Below are 23,130 nucleotides of genomic sequence, written 5' to 3' on the forward strand. Positions count from 1 at the left end.
GCGTGGCTCTGGAATCGACATACATAGGCTTGAATCCTGACTCTGAGGAGGGGTCTTGGAGCCTCAATTTCTCATCTGTTACTCGGGGGACCGTATTGGTCATCACCAACGGCAGTTTCCTCAGACGCGGGTCTGGCGCGCACTTGGAGTCTCAGGGTCCCTAGCTTGCGCGCCAACCGCGGGCTGGAGGCCCTCGCCGCTAGGTCGCGGCGGCCTAGCACTGGAGGGGCGGGGCGGGGCGGGGGAGGGGCCGCGCCGGGATCCAGATGTTCAGGGTCCGCCAGGCACAGCCGCGCCTGATTAAGCCACGTGGGGGCCGGCCCAGGCCGCAGAGATGAAAGCGCGGCGGCTGGCCGGGGGAGGGGGGCCGCCAGCGACCCCCCCCAGCCCCTTCCTCCTCCGCCGGAACCTGCGGCGCCCTCTGACCCACTGACCCAGCGAGGCCGCTACCCCGTCTGCGGGGGCGGAGCGTAGAGGGAAGATGCGCCCACGGCCGCAGCCCGGCCAGCCAGGCACCTGCGGGAGGGACGCCGGCCAGAGGGAGTTATTGCAGGGGACCCGGCTTAGAGGGGAGCCTCCATTCTGAACCTGACATAGAGAGAGCTAGGGGACCCTCCTAATCTGAGATTCTTGCGGTTGCGATATGTCACCTAGAAGGATGACACCGAGGATAGACATTTTCCTGTTTTCCCACGGGAATTAGAAATTTCAGCAGCAACCCCTACCCCAAACTGCACCTCCGTATCTCTTCTCTCTCAGCCTAGGCCGAAGGACCCGCAATTCGGGGCAGGAACCAGATCGGCCGGGTCTGTGGAGGGGGGCTGGGCCTGAGGGAGTGGAGACAGCCGAGGGAGGGAGCTCCGGGGGGCGGGGAGAGCTTCCTAAAGACGGCAAAGTGCTTAAGCTACGGCACCTCGGACTTGGGCATTACAGGAGATAACACAGCCCTTCCCAAGGCCTCGGCCAAGCCCGGCCCGGCCGACCCCACGCCCCTCGGATCCACCGCCCTCTCCCCTCCCCTTCCAACAAGCTCCTCGCCTCAGAGCCCCGCTGGGTCCTGTCTCCCCTCAAGGCCCGCTTGCGCTGCACTTGGTGGGTTGGAGGGCCTCCCTGATCAGCCCCAGCCAACAGACTCCCCCTCCCATCCCCTGCATTTGTTTTCTGCGGGTCTCCTGTTGGCTGAGACCCCCTGGCCCTTGACTACCCAGGGAGGTGTCTCGGCTTTCCCGAGGTGGGGCACACGGCGGGAGCCCGGATCACCTGCCCCGCCCGCACACCGACGGCACCGCCGCGCCACTCCCCGCGCGTTCTCCGCATCCCCCTTCCCAGGCTGCCTCGCTCGGGTGACGTCAGCCGCCCGGTCCCCGCCGCCGCCGCCGACACCGCCGCGTCCTCCGCGCCTGCCAGGAGCCGGCGTCCCCGCGCCCCTCGCGCCCGGCCCGGCCATGGCTTCGGTGGCGCTGCTGCCTCTGCTTCTGCTCCTGCTGCAGCCTCCGCTTGCCACCCCCGCGCCACCCCTCCGGGACCCCTTCGCCCCGCAGCTCGGGGACACGCAGAGCTGCCAGCAGCGGTGCCGCAGCCGCTATCCTGGTCCGCAGCCCCTGCAGGTGATGCGCTAGCGGCGCCGCGGAGAAGCAGCCCGCTCTCCGGTGCGGGGAGCTAGAGCCAGGCGCTCCATGGACGGGAAAGGGGTCAGAAATGGGGAGGGTCTCTCCAGCAGACCTGGGCCTCTCCCGCTGGGGGAAACGGTAGCACACCTCCGACGAGAAGGGATGCGTTCCTCCTGAGAGGGAGGGGCCGAGTTCCTTCCACGGGGCAGGATTTGGACATTCGGGGCCCTCGGATGAAGGCGGGATTGGGGGAGTCCCTTCAAGAGTGGGGTGGGGCGGGGGCTGAGGGTCCTGATGCCCTCCTTGGGCCCAATCCACACGCTGCTGCGCAAGGACTCTCGGGCACCCAACCCCCACCTCAGGCCTGGCAGTCCCCTCCTCCACCTAAGCGGCTTCCACATCCTTCTCCCTACACCCCCAGGGCTCTCAGCCCCATTCACATCATCACTCCCTCCTGGCCACATCCGAATTTTCCCAGGCTTATAGGATAGCAAAACCTCTAAGCCCCCCTCATTTCTCAGGCCCGAGAATCTCCTTTAACTTCCCCACTGGTCTCTAGGGCCTGTGGGCATTTCCCCCCTTTTCTCCTCCTCAGGGCTAACAGCCCCCACCCACTAATATTCTTAGCCTCCATCCACCATCCCAATCTCCCTGGATTTGGAGGAGGGAACCATGTGCTCTGCCTTCTACCTGAGTGCTTCCAAGGGGCTCCTCCCGTCCTACCTCCTCCTGGCTTGAGCCATGACCATCCTCCCCCATGGTTTGAACCCCCTGCCCCCCTTCTCCCCTGGCCTGAGCCCACTGTCCCCTTCTACCGCAGGTGGAGTTTGGGAGCCAGTTGGAGGACACCACAGAGTCCCCACAGAAGAAGTATGACAGGGCCGTCATGATCAGTGCCTGTGAGCGTGGCTGCCGCCTCTTCTCCATCTGCCGCTTTGTAGCCAGGAGCTCCAAGCCCAATGCCACCCAGGCTGAGTGTGAAGCAGGTAAGAGCTAGCTGATGGGCCAGGCCAGTATGGGGGAGGTGGCTAAGAAGGGTCCCCCCAGTCACACCCTCTTGCCCCTGCAGCCTGTGTGGAGGCCTATGTGAAGGAGACCGAGCAGCATGCCTGCAGCGAGGGCTGCTGGAGCCAAAACCCAGAACCTGAGCCTGAGGAGCCCCAGCCTGAGCAGAAGGTGGGAACCCTCCCTTCTGTCGCCCCCGTCTTTGATCACCCGCCCCCCCCCACTTGCCTCCCAACCTGCACTCACATCCTTCAGGTTCTTCATTCTATCCTAGGTCTACTGGGCACCTGGTTTATAGCCATGTCACATCTCAAGCTCAGTGGTGATTTCTGTGACCACCCCCCCACTCCCCACACCTGCCATCTTGCAAGGCGTTAATGGCAGAAAACAGTCACCATTTATCAGTGTTTGTCCTTGTCTAGGCCTGATCTCAGCCAGGTCTCAACCGGTACCTCCAGAGGTACTTGGGACAGGGTCATCCATTTGGTGTGCATTTAGCACCTATCTATATAAGGTCATACAGGTCTGAGCAGGGGTGGCATTTAAAGCCACTGGGCTTGTGAACACCTGCCCCCTAAATCTTCTTCAGTACCACCAGAAGCTGCCTTTATAGAGCACCTACTGCATAACAATTGCTGGTCTAAACACTTTCATTGTCATAGAGTGGGGCAGGTGTCAGAATTGAGATTCAGAGAGGAGTGTCCTCTCATACACGCACACACACTGTTGTCTCCACCCCCCCCCCCATAGAGAGAGCAATTGCTCACCTCACATGGTTCATGAGTGGTTTAGGCAATGCTACAACAGGGTAAACCAAGGCACAGAAAATCATCACAGCCATAGACCGATGGGCTGAGATTTCCCAGAAAGCCCTAGGCTGCCTTCACGCATTTCCTCCCCTCTACAAGCTTTCACTGTTCATAGAAGACTGCATGGGCATTCCTCCTACTCCTAGTTCTTTCCTAATGTCAAAATAAGAATAATCATGATGGTGAAATATTTAATAATAGCAGCTATTACATATTAGGCACTTATGGGTGCCATTACCTAGTTAAAATCTCATAGCATCCCCACAAGGGAAGAGAATCATCCCAGTTTTAGGAGTCAGAGAGGGCACAGGGCAAGTCAAATGCAGTGCAGAGGTCTGTGTTCATTCTGTGAAGTCTTGTTGCCTCAAAATCAGATGAGGAATCCATTCAGCAAGGTCTCCCAGCTTGCCTCCCCTTGACTAATGACCTACCTTGGTGACATTTCTGTGCCCTTGGCAGAGAAAGGTCCTTGAAGCTCCAAGTGGGGCTGTCTCGCTCCTGGACTTGTTTTCCACCCTCTGCAATGATCTTGTCAACTCGGCCCAGGGCTTCGTCTCCTCCACCTGGACATACTACCTGCAGACTGACAATGGGAAGGTGGTGGTGTTCCAGGTGAGGGTTATGGCAAGGGTCACCTCAGAGTGGTAAGTCGGTGGTTGGGGTGAGAAGGTGGGATGCCTTGTTTCTTGGCTCATGAGATGCAAAGTCCATGGCTGAGAGAGCTTCAGGTACAGCTGGATTCAGATCTCAGCGTCTCACTCCACTTCTTTTTTAAAAAGATTTATTTATGCATATAAGAGCTGGGGTACAGGCCAGAGGTGTGTGTGTGGGGTGAGAGGATTCACCAGAGACAGAGTAGGGAGCAGAACAGGCAGATCTACTGAAGTACACTGCTGAGGGGAGCAGCGGGCGAGTCAGGAGAGGTCTGCTGCGCCATGTGGGTAGCTCCCTGGCCGGGCATCGAACTCGTGCTGCAGTGGCTGCGGATAGCTTCATAGGTTGCATCTTAACCCCTTGCGCCACCAGGGAGGCCCCTCGCTTTGCTTCTTGACTGCTTTCCTCTGTGATGGCCTTGTTCCCAAGCAACACTAAGAGCAGGGTAGACGCTTAAGGCTCTAGATTACAACCTTGCTGGAGTTTTAACTTAGCTGGTATTTTACTCTGGTTGACTTAGTTGGGTCATGTGACCACCTCTCAGACTGGAAGATGGAAACAAGAGAAATTCCCTGCCCATATAGCAGGAAATAACAATCCTCTTGTCACAGCTCACAACCCCACAGGAGGGTGTCCTCCATGCATCCAGTGGCCCAGGTGCCAGCTGGGACAATGGAGCCCACATTGGGCATAGAGATGCCTTCCAGGGCCAAGGTGGTGCCTTTTTTAAGAGCTCTTTGTGCTATCTTTTTCTGACCCAGACCCAGCCTGTGGTGGAGACCCTGGGGCGCGAGGGGGCCCGTCTGCAACGAGTCGAGGTGACCTGGCGTGGATCCCACCCTGAAGCTTTGGAGGTGCACGTTGGTAAGGTCCATGCCCAGACCAGTCTTCTGTCACTGTGGCCCCACCATCACAAGGAGTCCTCCTGGCAAACAACCCTCGAGAACTGAGATTTCCACCTCTCAGGGTTCCATAGACCATCTCCAGGGTTCCATGGTCCAACTCCAGTGTTCTATGAGCCATCTCTCAGGAGTCCCATAGTCTTTCTCCCAGGCTTGATCTCTGTTCTATGACCATGCCCCATTGCATTCCGACCTCCTTTCTCCTCACCATGGTGACTGTGGCCTCTTGTGGAAGGCGGCTGAGAGGTCTTCTGTCTTTCAGACCCCGTAGGCCCCTTGGACAAGGTGAGGAAGGCCAAGATCCGAGTAAAGACCAGCAGCAAAGCCAAGGTGGAGTCAGATGAATTGCAGGACAATGACTTCCTCAGTTGCATGTCTCGGTGTGTAGTGGGACCCTGGGGTGGGATGGTGGTGAGGGTCCCCCTGATCTACTAGGATCAGGACGGCTAAGCATGCCTGTGGGGTGGGGCAGGCGTTCTGGGCTTCCTCGCTGGATCCTGGCCTGCTGCCTCTTCCTCTCGGTGCTGGTGATGCTGTGGCTGAGCTGCTCTACTCTGGTGACCGCACCAGGCCAGCACCTCAAGTTCCAGGTGAGTGGGGCCAGCACTTCAAGTTGTGGGTGGGTGGGGTTAGTACCTAAGTGTCTAGGTGGACAGGACTGGTGAGTGGGGCCAGTTCCTCAAGTTTTGGGTAGTTGGGGGACTGGGCAAGGGGAGCGGGCAGGAGAGCTTCTCCCTGGTTCTGAATGGGCCTGCCCCTTCTCCATGGAGGCAAGGACCCCTGATTTGCTGCACAAGTTTCTTTACTCCCCTATGAAATGGGGGAAAGGACACTCAACTGTAATCAGGGTGACCTGAGGTCAAGGGAAGGAGCCTTGCCAGTATGGACCTCAGAAGCCCCTCTTCTTCCTCCCCCTGCAGCCCCTGACCCTGGAGCAGCACAAGGGTTTCATGGTAGAGCCTGACTGGCCCTTATACCCTCCCCCATCGCACTCCTTTGGGGACAGCCCCCCATCCTACAAGTTGAAACTGGACTTGACCAAGCTGTAGGCCTCCATCTGCTCCCCAGAGTGGCTAAGTGTGTGGTTCCTTGGGTCTTGCTTCCCTGCACCCTGGAGATGAGGCCAGGGTGGGACCTTCCCAGGGCTCCTTCTCACCCCAAACCTTTTCTCCCCAGCCCTGCTCCTCACCCTTTGGTTCTGGGTTAGCCACACCCCTGCTGGGGGCTGGGGAGCGCAATCTGACCTTGGTTTCTCCCCATCCCCTTTTACCCAGAACGTGATACTTTCTGTCTTTGTGGTGTAGCTTCTTGAGTATTTGAACCCCAGTTCTACGCTGCCTTATTCCTCCCACTTCTCTTCCCTCTCTGGGGGGCTGAGGCCACTGGGAAGCCACCTTATCTAAGGGGCTCCGTGTTTCTTCCCACCCCACCTCTGGAGATCCAGCCCTGAGACATGAACCTCACCACATGCTGGAGGGGGGGCAGCTGGGGTTGGAGTTGCAGCATGGGGATCGGGGAGGAATAAACCATGTATATAAAGATACCTTGGACTGGGCCTGCTTTGTTTGTCTGTCTGCTCTTAAGGGTGTTTTCTGAACATGGTTTATGACCTGTGCCCATCACATCCTTTATGAGATAGGGGGAGCTGGGAACTTCCTGTGGTTCTAGGGGTGCAAACCAGTTGCCACCTGGAAAGAGCCCCTGTGTTGCCCAGCTCAGATCGCAGTCCTGACTAGGAGTATCCCTGGAAAAATGACTGTGCCACCGGGCCTGGGTCGATCAATACCCCTTCATGGTCCCCAGTATTACTCCTATGAAATGGATAGATGGCATCTTGAAGAGGTCATTTGTTAATTTTTCGACCATCTGGCTTCCATCCTCCTATCTTCTGTGAAGGGGCTCTCACCCATTGGGGGAAGTCTCAGGACACTGTCTGTGGGGCATCTCCCCTTCCCCAGTCACAGAGTTCAGACTGGGCATCCTTACCCTGTGCTTTGCATTCATGAGGAATCTTGCAGAACAGGAACTTGCCCTGATTGAAGCCACAGCCCTGGTTTTCCAGCCTTCCTGCCCTTTCTGCAAACTCCTCAAGATCCTTCCAGTAAATCTCTTCTTAGCAACAGTTGACTGGAACTGCTCTGTTCCTGACAACCAGAAGCTCCTGGCTGGTGGAGGGCCATCCCCTGAGGACATTTGGGGATAGTGGGGGGCCAGTGGAAATGAGATTTACAGGGGCTGATGGATGGGCAATGGGTGGGGGAAGGTGAGTCAGGGAGTTGAGCGGGCCTGGATATGGTCCTTCTGCTATCTCCCAGTCGTGCCTCCCTGTAGGCTGCATCCCCCACCCAAGGCAACAAATTCATCAGATGGCCCTTGCATTTCTGTGAACTTCATCCTGGGCGTGGTAACGGCTCGATAGGTATCCATCCTGGCCCCGCACCACTCAACAAAAACTTGGGTTTGTCATTACCCAAACCTGTCTGCATCTCTGCAAATGGCCCCTTAATTAGGGCCTCCCTGGTGGTGCAAGGAGTTAGGTCTCAGCTCTATGAAGCAGTCCACGGCCACTGCAGCACGAGTACAGTCCCCGACCAGGGAGCTAACCCATATGGTGCAGCAGACCTCTCCTGTCTCACCTGCTGCTCCCCTCAGCAGTGTGTTTCAGTAGATCTGCCTGCTCTGTTCCCCACTCTGTCTCTGGTGAATCCTCTCACCCCAGCTCTTGTTTGCATAAATAAATAAATATTTAAAAAAAAAAAAAAGGCCCCTTAATTACAACTCTCTGGACTTGCCCTGAATGGCCTCTCTCGCTGCCAGCAACCTTTCCTTGAGTTTGTGAGTACCAAGATTCAACATACAGGCAGCATGGGCCCCCAGGGGCCATTCTGGATCGTCACGGGGTTCAGGGCAACCCCTAGAAAAGTCACCAGGAAATGAGGCCTGGGCAGAGGTGGAAACTACACAGGCTGGTGCTGCCCAGCAGAAGTCTGCAATGGTGGGGGAACACTGTGCCACTCCTGTCTCGCAGTGCTTGGAGCCTTTGCCATGTGGTTGGTGCTACCAAAGAACTACCAAAAAGAATCTTGTTTTATTTTATCCGAGTTGGTGTGCATTTAGGTTTTTCCTCTTTTTTAAATTATAGTAAAATACATATATATCACATAATTTGCTATTTTCACCAGTTTTTGAGCATGCAACTCAGTGGCATTAAGAACATTCACAGTGTTGTGCAACTATCACCACTATCAACTTAAATGGCTGCCATGACTGCTCAGCCCAGCTCACAGGGGTCCCTGGGGCCCCTTCCCTTGACCCTGACCTTCCCCAGCCCTAGCCTGTCCTCTCTCTACTTTGTCTATCAGCACAGTCTGTCCCTCTACCTCCAACCCATGCACTTCTCTGTCTCCATGGCAACCATCAAGGTCCAAGCTGCCACCACCTCTCACCCTATAACTGTGTCCAAGAACAATGCCCATCTCCTCTCAGTGTTCCTTGTGTTTCCTTCAACCACCTGTTAGCTTCATGCCGGGATTAGGAGAGTGTCAGAATAAAGCATTTTTGTTTTTTTATTCAAAAGAATAGGTTTATTAAAAAGGGAGAGAAGAGTAAAGGACACTTGCACAGACATAAGTGGGCAGAAAGAGCCAATCTTAATGACTGTAGAAGGAACTGGTTTGCTAAAAGAGAGACCTGCATAATCACAGGCGTGCAGGTTTAAGAGGAGAGCTGCCTCTGCTGCTTTGCAAAGGGAGGATGTTGGTGAAGAGAAGCACCTGCATAGTCACAGGCAGGCAGCAGAACTGCGGCAGAATAAAGCTTTCTTTTCTTTTCTTTTCTTTCTTTCTTCTTTTTTTTTTTTGTGTAGAAGAACTGGGGTGTAGACCAGAGGTGTGTGTGGGGGTGGTGGTGAGAATGTTCACCTCTGACAGAGAGGGGAGCAGAACTGGTGAATTTACTGAAACACACTGCTGAGGGGAGCAGCAGGCGAAACAGGAGAGGTCTGTTGTGCCATGTAGGTCAGCTCCCTGGCCGGGGATTGAACTCAGGCTGCAGCAGTGATAGCACTGAGACTGGAGCCTAAACACCCACATGCACCAACAAAGCTCCTCACCACACCTCCAACCACTTCTACAGAGGCTCTGCCTGTAGCTCACTATGTGCAAGTCACATAGGTTTTCTCTGGACTCCTCAAGCTCATCTGGTCCTTCCAGTCCCAGGGCCTTTGACTTGCATTGCCTTCTGCCTGAAACACACTGGGGGCCTGCTTTGCCTAGGTTCTTACCTCAAAGGCCACTCGTGAAAATCTCCCAGCTTCCCCAGACTGGCTGGCATCCCCTGGCATCCACGTACAGCTCCCTGTCCATTTTCCCTGACCTTACCACTTTTAGTTGATTAATAATTATTTGTTCTAATATTGGCATCACATAATTTTGTAAGCTCCATGAAGGCAGCTCCCCAGGGCCTCATATGTGACATAGGGAGTAGTTATCAGTAATTATTTTTGCTTGGATGTCTCTCCATTTCCTTCTCAGATCCCAGAAGCAGTCTCACTCTGTCATGGGGTCAGATGATGTTTCTCCTCTGCTGGCCCCCATGACTCCCTGTTGCTCTCTGACACCACCTAAATTCCCCTGCTTACCTCATAAAGGTTTTCAATCCTCACTCCATGGCAAACACCTCTTCAGTATACCCCTCCCACCTTTTGGTCTCCAGATTAAAAGGGTTCCATCCTCACTGTACCCTGTGGTGATATCAATGGTCCAGCCTCGGCCCAGGCCTTTGCTACAGGCTCCTTTTGGTCAGAATGCTATCACGCACTTAGTAGAATCTGATGGCTAACTGGCATCCTCCTCTTCCTAACAGAACTCTGTTTGGTCTAATATAACTTATGTTGTTCAGGGGAAGTTGAGCAGCAAGACTCACACCCCTTCAGGTAATGGTGGGATTTACTGGGAGAGACATGCCCTGTTACCTTGGGTCTGCTGAGCAGGGAAAATGTCAGTCAGAAACTGTCAAGGACCATTTGTCGCCACAATGACAGAGCCAGCCAGAGGGATTGAGAGAAGATGTATCTTTTTGCCATTACTGAATGTCCTGGATCAAGCTATTCCTGAAGCTCCAGACCTGCCCATTGATTTTGCTTGTTTTTGGCCTCATTGAAATAAAAAGTTGTGACTGTTCCCTGTCTCTTTATCCTTCCTCCTCTTTCTACAAACTTAGCCCTGAGGACAGAGTGTTTTGCTTGCTTTGCTGTTGGTATAGCCTAGTGCTTAATTCTTTATTTTTTAAAAATTTATTTAATGCATAATTCTTCAGACAGGGGTTGGACCCAGAGTGGATACCTCTGCCTCATAGACATGCAATGAATAACACCAGGTGGTGTGGGTAGAAACTGTGAGTTCTCTGTGTATGCAGAGGTGGGAGAGGACTCCCATCCTGGCGGGTGGTGAATGATGGCTGCCTGGAAGGGTTGGCAGCCATTTGGGTTTTGAGGGATGAACAGAATCTGGGGAGAAGAAAGGGTATCCTAGGGGTGTGTGTGTGTGTGTGTGTGTGTGTGTGTGTGTGTGTGTGTGTTAGAGGTTTGGTCTCCTCTGTCCCTTCTGAATCCTCAGGAGAAAAAGGGCCCTCTGCCTTTGTCTGGGGCAAATTCTACGTGTAGAGGCCAACAGGGTTTACATTATGGATGAAACTTGGACTTACCACAGTCTCTATCTGAGACTCAGTTTCCTCTTTGTTTCACTCTCACCCCCAACTTTCAAGGCATCTGAGCAGCCACCCCCTCTGTCCCTTTCTCCTTCCTCCTTGGTGTCTGATACAGACCTGGTGGAGGGTAGGTGGGTGTGTGGTGTCATGGCAACAGGCAGCAGTGCCCATGTGTCCGAGTATTACAAGGTTGCCATCGCAACCAGTGGTGCTGGTTCCCTGGCAACAGGCCTGAGTTCTGGACCCAGGGTCAGTTATCTGCTGGGGAAAAGAGGGAGGGAGGTGACCCTGGCTGCCCTCTATAAATACTAGAAAGATAGAATAGGGACTCGTGTTCTTACCATCTGGTGGGGTGGACATTCAGGCCAGGCCCCAACTGGGGCTGCCCAGGTCCCCATTCAGGGGCAAGCATGAGCACAACTAGGGAGCTGAGGCCTCCAGGGGTCTTGTATCACATGATGCTGTTCATTGTCCCTTCACACCCAGTCCCACCTTGCTAATGCAGCTCCTCAAGGTCTCCCCACAGGCTGTTCCCTCTGTCTGGAAGACTGTGCTTTTCCTAGCCAATTCTACCACCTGAATGTCCCTCCCTGACCTCCTGACCCTAGTCTGGCCTCCCTAAGTCACTATGTCCCAACTCAAGTCTCTATCATGTTGACAATTAAGTTATTGCTTCTTTGCTTGTGTGATGATTGGTTTAATAAATGTTCCCTCTACCAGATGTGACGCCAGCAGCCTCAGTCACAGCTGTGTCCCACACACAGCAGAGGCTGCAATGAATACATCTTTGTCAACACCCTCCCTTCCACTTCAAGACTTGCCCAAGGCACTCTAGCCAGTGTGGTCTCCTTTCTGTCCCTCAAGCTCTTTCTTGACCCTGGGCTTGGACCCTAAACATTACTTCCACCTGGAATGTTCAGGAACATTCTGGCCCCTTCCGTGATGCTCTGGAGTGTTCTGAAACATTCTAGAACATTCTGGTCCCTGTTCTTTATGAAGCTGGGACATCGCCTCCTCAGGGAGGTTGCTCTTCCTGACCCCTCCCTCATTCACTCTGAGCCCATTGCCTTCGAGGCAGTATCACCATCTGAAAAAGTCTCAGTCACCCATCTGTTTGTGTTTGTCTTTCCTATTAGAATATACATTTCAGAATATTCTGGAACAGAAGGGGCAGGAATCCTGTCTGGTGTGCCTATAGCCTAATCCCCACTACCAGCCGCATAACTGGTCATAAAAAGTGCAGTTGATTGGGTAGAGGGAGTAGCAATGAGAACAGGAGACATTCAGTTCTGGGTATGACACTTCTGATATTGTCCTGCTGGGGTCTGAGGCATGTCTTACCTGTCTGGAGGTGTCATTTACAAACAGTTATAATTCCAGGCATGTTTATACTCCTGCAAACCAAATCTAGAGCATCTCCAGCCCCCAGGGGCTCCCATGGGCCCCCTTTGAGTTTATCACTCCCAGGGGAAGTCTGATGTATGACCTCTATCATCTGATCTGTTTTATTTATGCTTGTTTTTAAAATAACTCCATTTGGGGCCTCCCTGGTGGTGCAGGGGTTAAAGTCTCTTGCTATTAAGCTATCACCAGCCATTGCAGCATGAGTTTGATCCCCAGCGAGGGAGCTAACCCACATGGCTCAGCAGACATCTCCTATCTCTGCCCTTCTCCCCTCAGCAGTGTATTTCAGTGGATCTGCCTGCTCTGCTCCCCACTCTGTCTCTGGTGAATCCTCTCACCCCCTGTACCTCTGTCCCATACCCCAGATCTTATATGCATAAATAAATAAAAATAAACCTTAAAAAAAAATAAGACAGGACCTCTCTGGTGGTGCAAGGGGTTAAGCACAGCACTGTGAAGCTATCCACAGCCTCTGCAGCATGAGTTTGATCCCTGGCCATCCAGGTAGCTACCCACATGGCGCAGCAGACCTCTCCTGTCTTGCCCGCTGCTCCCCTCAGCAGTGTTTTCAGTCAATCTGCCTGTCCTGCTCCCCACTCTGTCTCTGGTGAATCCTCTCACCCAGCCCCCCACACCTCTGGCCTATACCCCAGGTCTTGTATGCATAAATAAATAAAAATAAATATTTTTTAAAAATAAAACAACTCCATTTTAATAAGGCATCATCAACATTCAATAACACAACCATTTGAAACACCCCGTTCAATGTGTCTAGACAAATATAACACCCACCCTGGTGCCCCCCTAATAAAGATATAGAACATTTTTATTGCTCACGCCTTGTATTCCCCTCGTCAATGCCTACCTCCCTGCTGATTGTCCCTAGCAACTCCTAGCTCAACCTCTGTCATCTCACATTAGTGTGATTTATTGGTGAATGTCACATAAATGGAACAATATGGTGAGTCTTCTTCATACCTGCTTCTTTTGCTTGATGTTGGTGAAGTTTCTCCCAGGGGAATGTAGCAGTGGTTCATTCTTTTTCCCTGCTGTGTAAGTATTTCTTGTGTGAACATGTCACTGTTTATCCATCGACCCGTTGGTGGGCATTTGGGCTGTTTCTGTGTTGAGCTGTTATGACCATTTGAGTTCATATTTTTGGTGAAACCATGTCCTCCTTTCTGTGAATAAATATCTGCACAGTAATGCTGTCACTGAATAATAGGGACACATTCCGAGAAATCAGTCATTATGTGATTTTATCACTGTATGAATCATAGAATATATCATATGTACCACATATGATATCTATGATGCATATGACATATATGTATCACAGAATGTAATTACACAAATTTAGACGGTCCAGCTTACCACACACATTTAGGGTATATGGTATAGCCTATTGGGACCCTGTCGTAAATGTGGTCTGCCATTGACTGAAATGTCTATGAGTGACAGACACATGACTGTAGAGTGGGTAGAATGGCATCCCCAGCCTGACAGCTCTTGACCCCCCTGAAACTGCAGAGTGTGACCTTATTTGAAATAAGTTCCTGGGACCTCCCTGGTGGTGCAAGGGGTAAAGCACGGCACTATGAAGCTATATGCAACCTCTGCGGCATGAGTTCGATCCCCGGCCGGCCAGGGAGCTACCCACATGGCGCAGCAGACCTCTCCTGTCTCACCCTCTGCTCCCCTCAGCAGTGTATTTCAGTAGATCTGCCTGTTCTGCTCCCCACTCTGTCTCTTGTGCATCTTCTCACCACCCGCACCTCTGGCCTGTACCCCAATTCTTGTATGCATAAATAAATTAATCTTTTAAATATATGAAATAAGTTCTTGCTATGTGATTTAGCTAAGTATCCAGAGGAGGTCTATCTAGGTTAGGGTGGTCCCAAATCCAATAACAGTAGTTTGTAAGAGGCAGAAATGAACATGTAGAGAGACACAGAGAAGACTGTGTGAAGACAGAGTACAGATTGGGGTGACATAGTCACAAAGGACTATGATGCACACAACCTTAGAAGCTAGGAGAAAGGGGTGATTCTTCTTGGGAACCCCCAGAAAGAAACACCCCTGCTGACATCTTGATCTTGAGCTCCTAGCCTCCTGAACCATGAGAGAGGTTTCTGTTGTTTTTATCACCAAGTTTGTGGTCATTTGTTCCAGCCACACTGGGACGTTCAGACAATGCCCCAGGGTGGAACTGCTAGAACAGAATGTATGGAAATTCCCCCTTAGCAAGTATTGCTATATGGCTTTCCCAGGTGGCAGTACCACTGACATTCCTGCCAGCTGAGTGTGAGATGATCGCGGGATGGTTAGAACCATTCTCTTCCCTTCAGAGAGTGAGAACACACTCAAAGGCATAGTAAATGATAACTTAAAAAAAGTTGCACACGAGATTCAAACTTGACTCCATCGTCTTCAAAACTGGGGCCTTTTGTTTGTCCCCTATCCCTGGACACAGGTTGGGCAGAGGGAATTGGGAGGTTTGTTGGCAGCCAAGAGGGCTTCCTGGTGGAGGAGACCAGCAGTGTGTCAAAGAGCATGGGCAGGTGCACAAGGAGAATATTAATCTTCCTTCTGCCTCAACTAAGTGTCTGAGTGTCCTAGGACCATTGTAACAAATCACCACACACTAGGTACGTAAAACAACAATAATTTATTCTTTTACCATCTCAGGAGGCCAGGAATCCGAAATCAAAGTGTCAGCAGGCATGTTCCCTCAAGAGGCTTTAGGGGAGGGCCCTTCCTACCCTTTCAGCTCCAGGGTCCCCTGTGTCTTTGGCTTGTGGATCTATCACCCCAGTCTCTGCCTCCATCTCTATCTGATTTCTTTCTGTGTTTCAAGTCTTTCTTTCCTTTTTTTTTTTTTTTTAAGATTTATTTATTTATTTATGCGTACAAGAACTGGGCCACAGGGTAGAGGTGCAGGGGGTAAGAGGATTCACCAAAGACAGAGTGGGGAACAGAAGGAACAGAACAGGCAGACTGACTGAAAAATACTGCTGAGGGGAGCAGCGGGCAAGTCAGAAGAGGTCTGCTGCACCATGTGGATAACTCCCTGGCAGGGGATCGAACTCATGCTGCAGTGGCTGCGGGCAGCATCATAGGTTGCATCTTAACCCCTTGTGCCACCAGGGAGGCCCTAAAGTCTTTCTTTTTAGAAAGACACTGTCATTGGATTTTGAGCTGTTCCAATCCCGGATGATCTCATTTTGAGATTTTCACTTTAATAACATCTACAAAGACCATTGCTCCAAAAACAGCTGCATTTTTAAAAACGATTTATTTATCCATACAAGAACTGGGGTACAGGCCAGTGGCATGGGAGGGTGAGAGAATTCGCCAGAGACAGAATGGGGAGCAGAACAGACAGAAGGACTGAAAACACTGCTGAGGGGACCAGAGGGAGAGGCAGGAGAGGTCTGCTGTACCATGTGGGAATCTCCCTGGCTGGCTGGGAATAGAACCGGCACTGCAGAGGCTGTGGAAAGCTTCACAGCGCTGTGCTCAACCTGCTGTGCCACCGGGGAGGCCCCCCCAAAAAAAAAACCAGCTACATTTTAAGGTAGCCATTAATCTGGGGGCAACACCATCAACCCATAACTCTGAGAGTATTTTTTATTTTTTCAGTAAGATCACTTACCTGGACGCAAGACTGGCTGTCTTTCTAGCACTTTTCTCCTGGACCCAGCACAAGGCCCGGGATCTAGGCGACAAGTGTACTTCTTATTGAACGCCCAAATAAAGGAAGGGAGAAGGGAGCCAGCGCGGGGTGGGTGTGCAGAGGTTATGAGTATTTTGTACAGAGAGTGTGGGGGGAGTCCCTTCCTAAGTCACTCCCTCTCTGAGCCTTACTCTCCCTACTTGGCAAGGCTGTTGTGAGGGCCAGGGTCAATGTCTGGGAATTTCCAAGTACCACAGAACCCAGGAGGCAGAGTTATGGTTGAATGGGAATGAGTGCCCAGGCAGGTGACCTGAATGCTGGCAAAGTCAGAGAAGCGGAGCTAAGACAGAGCTCCCTTCAGAGGTTCTGGGAGTGCTGATGGCTGCAAGACAGAGAGACATCAAGGTCAGGGTAATGGTCTTCGTTTGTTGCTGAGTCTTGCTTGAGATTCCTAAAGGAAATGTATCTCCTTATTTTATTTTTATTGCAATGAGATTAATGTAATGTAAAATTCACAATTTTAAAGTGAACGATTCATTGGTGGTTAGTTCACTCACAGTGTTGTTTAACGACTACCTGTACCTGGTTCCAGAATATTCTATCACCCCTAAAAGAAACCGCATCCCCATAAGCAGTCATCCCTACTCCCAATCCTCCTCCCCAGTCCCTGACAACCACTAGTCTACTTCTTGTCTGTGGATTTGCCTGCTTTGGGCATTTCATATAAAAGGGATCACACAATATGTGTCTGGCTTCTCGCAACATCGTATTTTTGAGGTTTACCACTTTATATCATGAATCAATGCTTTGTTCCTTTTTACGACTGAGTGATATTCCATTGTATGGATCAGCTACACTTTTTTAATTCATTTATCTGCTGATAGGCAATTGGATTATTTCCACCTTTTGACAACTGTGAATAGTGCTGCAGTGAACATATGTATACAAGGATTTGTTTCAACAATCATTTTTATTTAAAGATTTATTTATTTATGCATACAAGAACTGGGGTCGAGGCCAGGGGTGTAGGGAGCGAGATAATTCACCAGAGACAGAGTGGGGAGCAGAACAGGCAACTCTACTGAAATACACTGCTGAGGGGAGCAGTGGGCGAGACAGGAGAGGTCTGCTGTGCCATATGTGGATTAGCTCCCTGGCTGGGGATCAAGTTCATGCCACAGTGGCTGGGGATAGCTTGATAGAGCTGAGACTTTAATGCCTGTGCCACTAGGGAGGCCCCTGTTTCAACAATTATTTTTAATTCTCTTGGGTAGCCATCAATTTTATTTATTTATTTTTAAAGATTTATTTATGCATACAAGAGCTGGGGTACAGGCCAGAGATGCAGGGGATGAGAGGATTCACCAGAGACAGAGTGGGGAGCAGAACAGGCAGATCTACTGAAATACACTGCTAAGAGGAGCAGCAGGTGAGACAGGAGAGGTCTGCTGCTCCATGTGGGTTGCTCCCTGGCCGCTCGGATTGAACTCGTGCTACAGAGGCTGTGAATTGCTTCATAGTGCGGTGCTTAACCCCTTGTGCCACCAGGGAGACCCTCCATCAATTTTTTTTAAAGATTTATTTATTTATACAAGAACTGGGGTACAGGTCAGAGGTGCAGGAGGATGAGATAACTCACCAGAGAGAGCAGGGAGCAGAACAGGCAGACGGACCGAAGACACTGCTGAGGAGAGCAGCGGGTGAGGTAGGAGAGGTCTGCTGCACCATGTGGGTTTCTCCCTGGCTGGCCAGGAATCAAACCCGCGCTGCAGAGGCTGTGGACAGCTTCATAGCACAGCACTCAACCCGCTGCCCCACCTGGGAGTCCTTCCATCAATTTTGAAGATGAGAAAACTGAAGCCAGAAAGGGGTTGGTCTATGGTGGGAGTGTGAATTTGGGAAAAAGCATTATTTGGATCTAGTTTGAGGTTGGGCTCTGGCTGGCACTTGTATGTGATCTTGGTTGTAGGGGAATATCGGGACCCCTTGTTTACAGGAAGAAGCCTCAGGAGGGTGAGTTGTGGTCCACATCAGCCATTACATTATTCACATAGTAAATCCACATTAATATCGTCTACAGTTTCTTGGAAACTGTGACTTTAAGTGAGAGGAGGTATAAGAAACCAGTCTCCAAATAATGTTGAGTCATTCAGTATCAACCAAGATTATTTCTTCCTCATCAACATTATAAGGAAACCATGCTAGTCAAAGACCTGCTGTGATAATGAGAGGGAAGCCAGGATTCCCCCCTCCCCTAAAGCCCTCTTCTGCTGGGAATTAGTCACTGGGGTCTGCTCTGCCCTACATGAATGAGGTCCCCCTGGGGTTGGCTCACCTCTGGGCAGCAGTACTGGCCCTGCCTGGCTAAGGAGTGGTGGCTGCCCTGACTGATGTCAGGGTCCCCTAGAGCTGCCTCTTATTCACAGCAGCCTGCTGTGTCCTCACTGTGTGACTGACTGCAGGACCCCCTCACCCTCTCTGCATTTGATCTTGGCTGTTCTGATCCCAGTCCTTGAACAGCTTGGAGGCAAGAGTGGGGGGAAAGACTACAGATTGGTGATTCTTTTTTAGGTGATAATTAACCGCCCATGGGAACTAATTCTTACTGAGCAAACTGATTCATTCCCATTTCACAGGCTGGGGTTCTGAGAATCTAGGAGTTATTGCCCACTCAAGGGTCACATGAGCTATCCATGCACCATGTACAGTCAGGTGCCGCTCAGTGATGTTTCAGTCAATGACATACAGCTACTAATGTCATTGGTTTGTCCCAGTAGGTTGTACCATGTAGCCTAGGTATCTAGGTTTGTGTAATTACACTCTCTTATGTTCACATGAAGAAGAGATCCCTTAACAGCCCATTTTCTGAATATGTTCCCATCATGAAGTGACATACTAAGTGCTGCCCAGGGCTCAGCAGAACATTCAGGAAGAAAACAGACTCCTGTCCTTGGGGAGCTGATATTCCAGAGAAGGATGGATGGTAAGCAAGAAAAGGAAATGCAAGACTGTTTTCCCAAAAGTTAAACAGAGATACCCTGTGACCCAGCAATTTCACTCCTAGCTGTGTGCCCCAAAGTAGTGGAAACAGGGCCTCCCTGGTGGCGCAAGGGGTTAAGTACAGCACTGTGAAGCTGTCTGTAGCCTCTGCAGCATGAGTTCCATCCCTGGCCATCTAGGGAGCTACCCACATGGCACAGCAGACCTCTCTGGTCTCGCCTGCTGTTCCCCTCAGCAGTGTATTTCAGTCAGTCTGCCTGTTCTGCTCCCCACTCTATCTTTGGTGAATCCTCTCACCCCCCACACTTCTGGCCTGTACCCCAGTTCTTGTATGCATAAGTACATGAATTAAAAAAAAAAAAACTGGAAACAGGGGCACAGACAGGTACTTACACACAAGTATGTGTCCACAGCAGTTCTAATAGCAGCAGTCAAAAGAGGAATAACTCAAATGTCCATCAACAGATGAAGCATGAAACCAATGTGGCCTAGCTATACAGTGGAGCATCAGGCAGCTATAAAAAGGAGTGAAGAAACTCTGACATATGCTACAATATGAATGAACATTGAAAACATGATGCTGAGTGAGAGAACTGGACACAAAAGGCCACACAGTGTGTGATCCATTATATTATAGTCCCAGAGTAGGCATATCCGTGAGACAGAAAGCAGATTGTTGTCAGGAAATGGGGAAGGGGGACGGGGAGTGACTGTTTATGGGGAATGGGTTTCTTTTTGGGGTGATAGAATGTTCTGGAACTAGATATAAGTGCCAATGAACTATTTACTTTAAAATGTTGAATTTTCTGGTACTGGGATTATATCTCAATTAAAAAAACTCCTAAAATACAAGGCATGTTAGATAAGGAGAAAGATGAAACAGGATGAGGGAGGCAGAGTGGGCATAGGGGAAGGGAAACAGTAAAGCTGAAAGCTGGCAATGACTCAGGCAAGGACCTGCCCCTGAGCTGTCCTGAGTGCTGTGTGTTGCTTGTGTCATCCTGATCTCCGCTTTGTCTCTCAGGGACATTTTTATTTTTTTAAAGAGTTATTTTTATTTATTGATGCATACAAGAACTGGGGTCTAGGCCAGAGGTGCGCAGAGGGATGAAAGGATTCTCCAAGGACAAAGTGGGGAGCAGAACAGGCGGATCTACTGAAATACACTGCTGAGGGGAGTAGCAGGCAAGACAGGAGAGGTCTGCTGCACCATGTGGGTCAGCTCCCTGCCCGGGGATTGAACTCATGCTGCAGTGGCTGGTGAAAGCTTGATAACACTGAGACTTGAACCCTTGCACCACCAGGGGCATTTTAAAGTTGGTAAAACTGAGGTGTAGAGCTGGAGCTACCCACCCGAGGTCTTACAGTTCCGACAAAACAGATGTGAAACTACGGGTGGTAGCAGAGAGCAAGCATTTATTTGATCTTGGCCTGTCTTGTTTAGAGAGAAGCCAAAGGTGACAGTGGAAGCATTAACAGCTTCAAGGGCAGATGATGGATGCCGGCCCCAGCATGAGGTCAAGAACACAAGGTGCCCCCGGACCACAGGCCTTGATTCCCCGCTCCTTGACACCTGGGGATTGTGAGGAGACCTCTGCTCCAACCTGGGTGTGAGTCCCACAGATGGTTTGGTGTGGGGAGCAGGTGGCAACGTCCCTGCCTTTGGAGAACAATAGCAGCTGTGGGCCAGATGGCAGCCAGGCCTATGGACTCGGGGGCCCATCCTGTGGACTCTGCCAAACCACAGGTCATCAGTACTGGATGAGGGAGTGCAACAATTTTTATGGACTGTCCATGCTCCCACCTACCCCATCCAGTCAGGTATAGTAGCCATTCAGACTTGGGCCAAGAACCCCAAAGAAGTCGCTGGTCTTTTTCTGCCTCACACTGCAGGGCACTTGTCTTGTCTCCTGCTGATTTCACCAGCATTCTGACTAGGCCACGTCTCACCTCCTCAGCCATCACCCTGGGTGAACCCAATCATTTGGCCTGAAAAATTTGTGCCTCCTAAGTGATGTCCCAAATTGAGGCTATTGCCCCTGGCTGGTTACATCCCCTCTATTCACAATATTCCTTTCTTCATTTTGTGAAGAGGCGACATCTCCACAGTGGTCCAGAGGCCATCCATGTGCAGATAGATGCCTTTCACTATCTCCCACCCCATATTTTCCTCCCCTCTTCATCCCCCTCACTTTTCCCTGCTAGGCATGTTCCTGCCTTAGGACCTTTGCACTGACTGTCCTGGGCCACATGATCTTGGAAAACTCAGTGTGTCCATATCACCATGTGTGTGCAATGTGCACATGTCCAGAGGCCCAGCAAACCTCTTTTTGCTTATCTTTGGCTGTGAGTCTGTGTGTTTGACATGTGGGTCGAATCTGAGTGTTTATGAAGTGTGTGTGCATATGGATGCCATTGACTGCAGCCATATGTGTGGCGGGTGTGTGGGCTGTAGGTCTTTGCCGAATGAGCGGATTTGGATGCCTCCATATGGTTCATATGGAACAAAGACCTGAGTGGTGGGGCTGAGCATGGGTGGGTGAGGTTGTGTGTACAGAGCTGCCAGAACTTGAGTTACTCATGCACACACACGCATTCAACATTTATTGAGCATTTATTGTGTGCTGAAGAGGTCAGCATGGCCTCTCAGCTCCCGATATCTGCCAGCTTGCATAATGTTACTCCTGAGCATTTATTGAAAGATTAGTACCATTGTGTACCCAGTCCTGTGATGGAGATGGATCAGTTGAATTGGTTCTACCTGCAGATGCCCACACAGGCAGGCCCTCAGCTCTCTCTTCTGGGGTCTCCAGTCCTACTTCCTTCCCTTTTATTCAACACTGACTTAAGGGAGGGCTCTGAGCCCTATCTAGATCCCTGAGCCAATTTCAAGGGAGCTCTTTCCTATTCAGTGGATGAGAAAATAAATGGGTTCAGACTGGTGAGAGGATCCTGGGGATTCGGATCCTTCCAGGTAAGAGATTCTAGAATTTCAGTGGGATGAGGAGTAGGGAGGTCCCCTTGAAGACTCTGGGAACTTTGCAGATGCTTCATGGGCTCTGGACTCCATGGGATCCAGAGTAGGGAAGAAGGAAAAAAGAGAGGAAAGAAAGGATGTAAGCAAGAAAAGCATGAACACAGATTAAAAAGTAAGGACTCAGATGTAGAGTCCTGGTTGAATATTTGGTGTGGCTGGAGGTTGCACATTCAAGGGGGTTGGGTCTGGTGCAATGTTTTGGGGGGGGGGGTGTGAGGATTTGAAGGGTCTATGGCAAGGATTAGGGAGAGTGGGAGTTGGGGTTTGAATAGAGGGTAAAGAAGATACTATGAGGGCAGGGATTCTGAGTGTGAGAACTAGAATTGGTGGGGAAAGAGGAGGTTTGGGAATCTTGAGGGCAAATGATTGGGGTCGGAGGGTAGGGAGGTTTTTGGGTTTGAGGGTGGAGGCTTGGGGGAGGGTATTTAGAGAAGGACTGGAAATCTGAGGCTGGGAAGGCAGCAGGATGATTTCTCTACTCTGAAGGCGATCTTAGCAGGGAGGTTACCATGAGAAGGGGAAGGGAGGTTGTCGGAGCTCTTGGACGAGTTTCTCCACACCCCTCCTACCATTTTGACCTCCTCCCTTCTTTCCAGAACTTACCTCACAACCCGGCTTGTCCCTAATTCTAGCCCCCCAGTCACACTCAACCCAGTCCTTCCCCGGTCCACCCTCCACCCAGTCCTTGACACCAGCCACGTGCCCATCGCCTTTGCCCCATTCACAATGCAAGGCCACACCCCTCCCCAGGTAAGTCTCTCCCTGTATCTAGGCCGACCCCTCTACAAACACTGCCCTGCTCGATGTTCTTGTCACGTCAATCCACAACCTTATACCTGCCCTGTCTCTCCTCAGACACCTTTCCATCTCAGATCCCGCCCTTACTCAGGCCTGACCCTAACCCTCCTTCCCCTCAGAAGACCTAAGCCTCCAGGCCCCGCCCATGCCTAGTTATGCCCCGCCCCCTCTCTCCTTTTCCAAATAGGTCTCGGGCTTATCCCTCCCGCCCGTCCTCAGGCCCCGCCCTCCCTTAGGCATGTCCCCGCCCCTTGCCCCAGGCCTCACCTATCTTCTTCCCTCAAAATAGGCCGGTCTCGGCCCTCCTCAGACCCTGCCCTGCCTCAGTCCTGACCCCGCCCCTTCTCTCCCCTCAACAGAACAGGACCCTGCTCTGCCTGGCTCCGCTCCACCACCTCCTCAGGCCCGGCCCCACCTCTCACCCACGCCCCGCCCACTCGATGTAGGCCCCGCCCCGTATCCCCGCTTCTGCGTCTCCGGGGCGGGTCGCGTGCGGCTCCGTCACTCCAACGCGCGGCGCGGCGGAAAG

General features: G+C 51.5%; 1 protein-coding gene across 2 annotated transcripts; it reads left to right on the top strand.

Moving 5' to 3' along the window:
- Positions 1–1,445: 1,445 nt before the first annotated feature.
- TMEM59L (transmembrane protein 59 like) lies at positions 1,446–6,048 on the top strand (the record flags this gene model as incomplete). 2 transcript variants are annotated; one of them, XM_084250345.1, is made up of 8 exons in its annotated part: positions 1,446–1,607; positions 2,431–2,596; positions 2,680–2,786; positions 3,884–4,036; positions 4,840–4,942; positions 5,243–5,360; positions 5,453–5,570; positions 5,901–6,048. In XM_084250345.1, the coding sequence occupies 8 exons, from the start codon at positions 1,446–1,448 to the stop codon at positions 6,027–6,029; spliced, it is 1,056 nt and encodes a 351-aa protein (XP_084106471.1). In that variant the 3' UTR covers positions 6,030–6,048. The 2 variants fall into 2 exon arrangements, with proteins under 2 accessions (XP_084106471.1, XP_084106472.1); XM_084250346.1 differs by having other exon boundaries at positions 2,449–2,596.
- Between the last annotated feature and the right edge of the window lie 17,082 nt (positions 6,049–23,130).

This window comes from Talpa europaea, assembly GCF_964194135.1.
Source record: "Talpa europaea genome assembly, chromosome: 12".
In the NCBI taxonomy this organism is placed as follows: domain Eukaryota; kingdom Metazoa; phylum Chordata; class Mammalia; order Eulipotyphla; family Talpidae; genus Talpa; species Talpa europaea.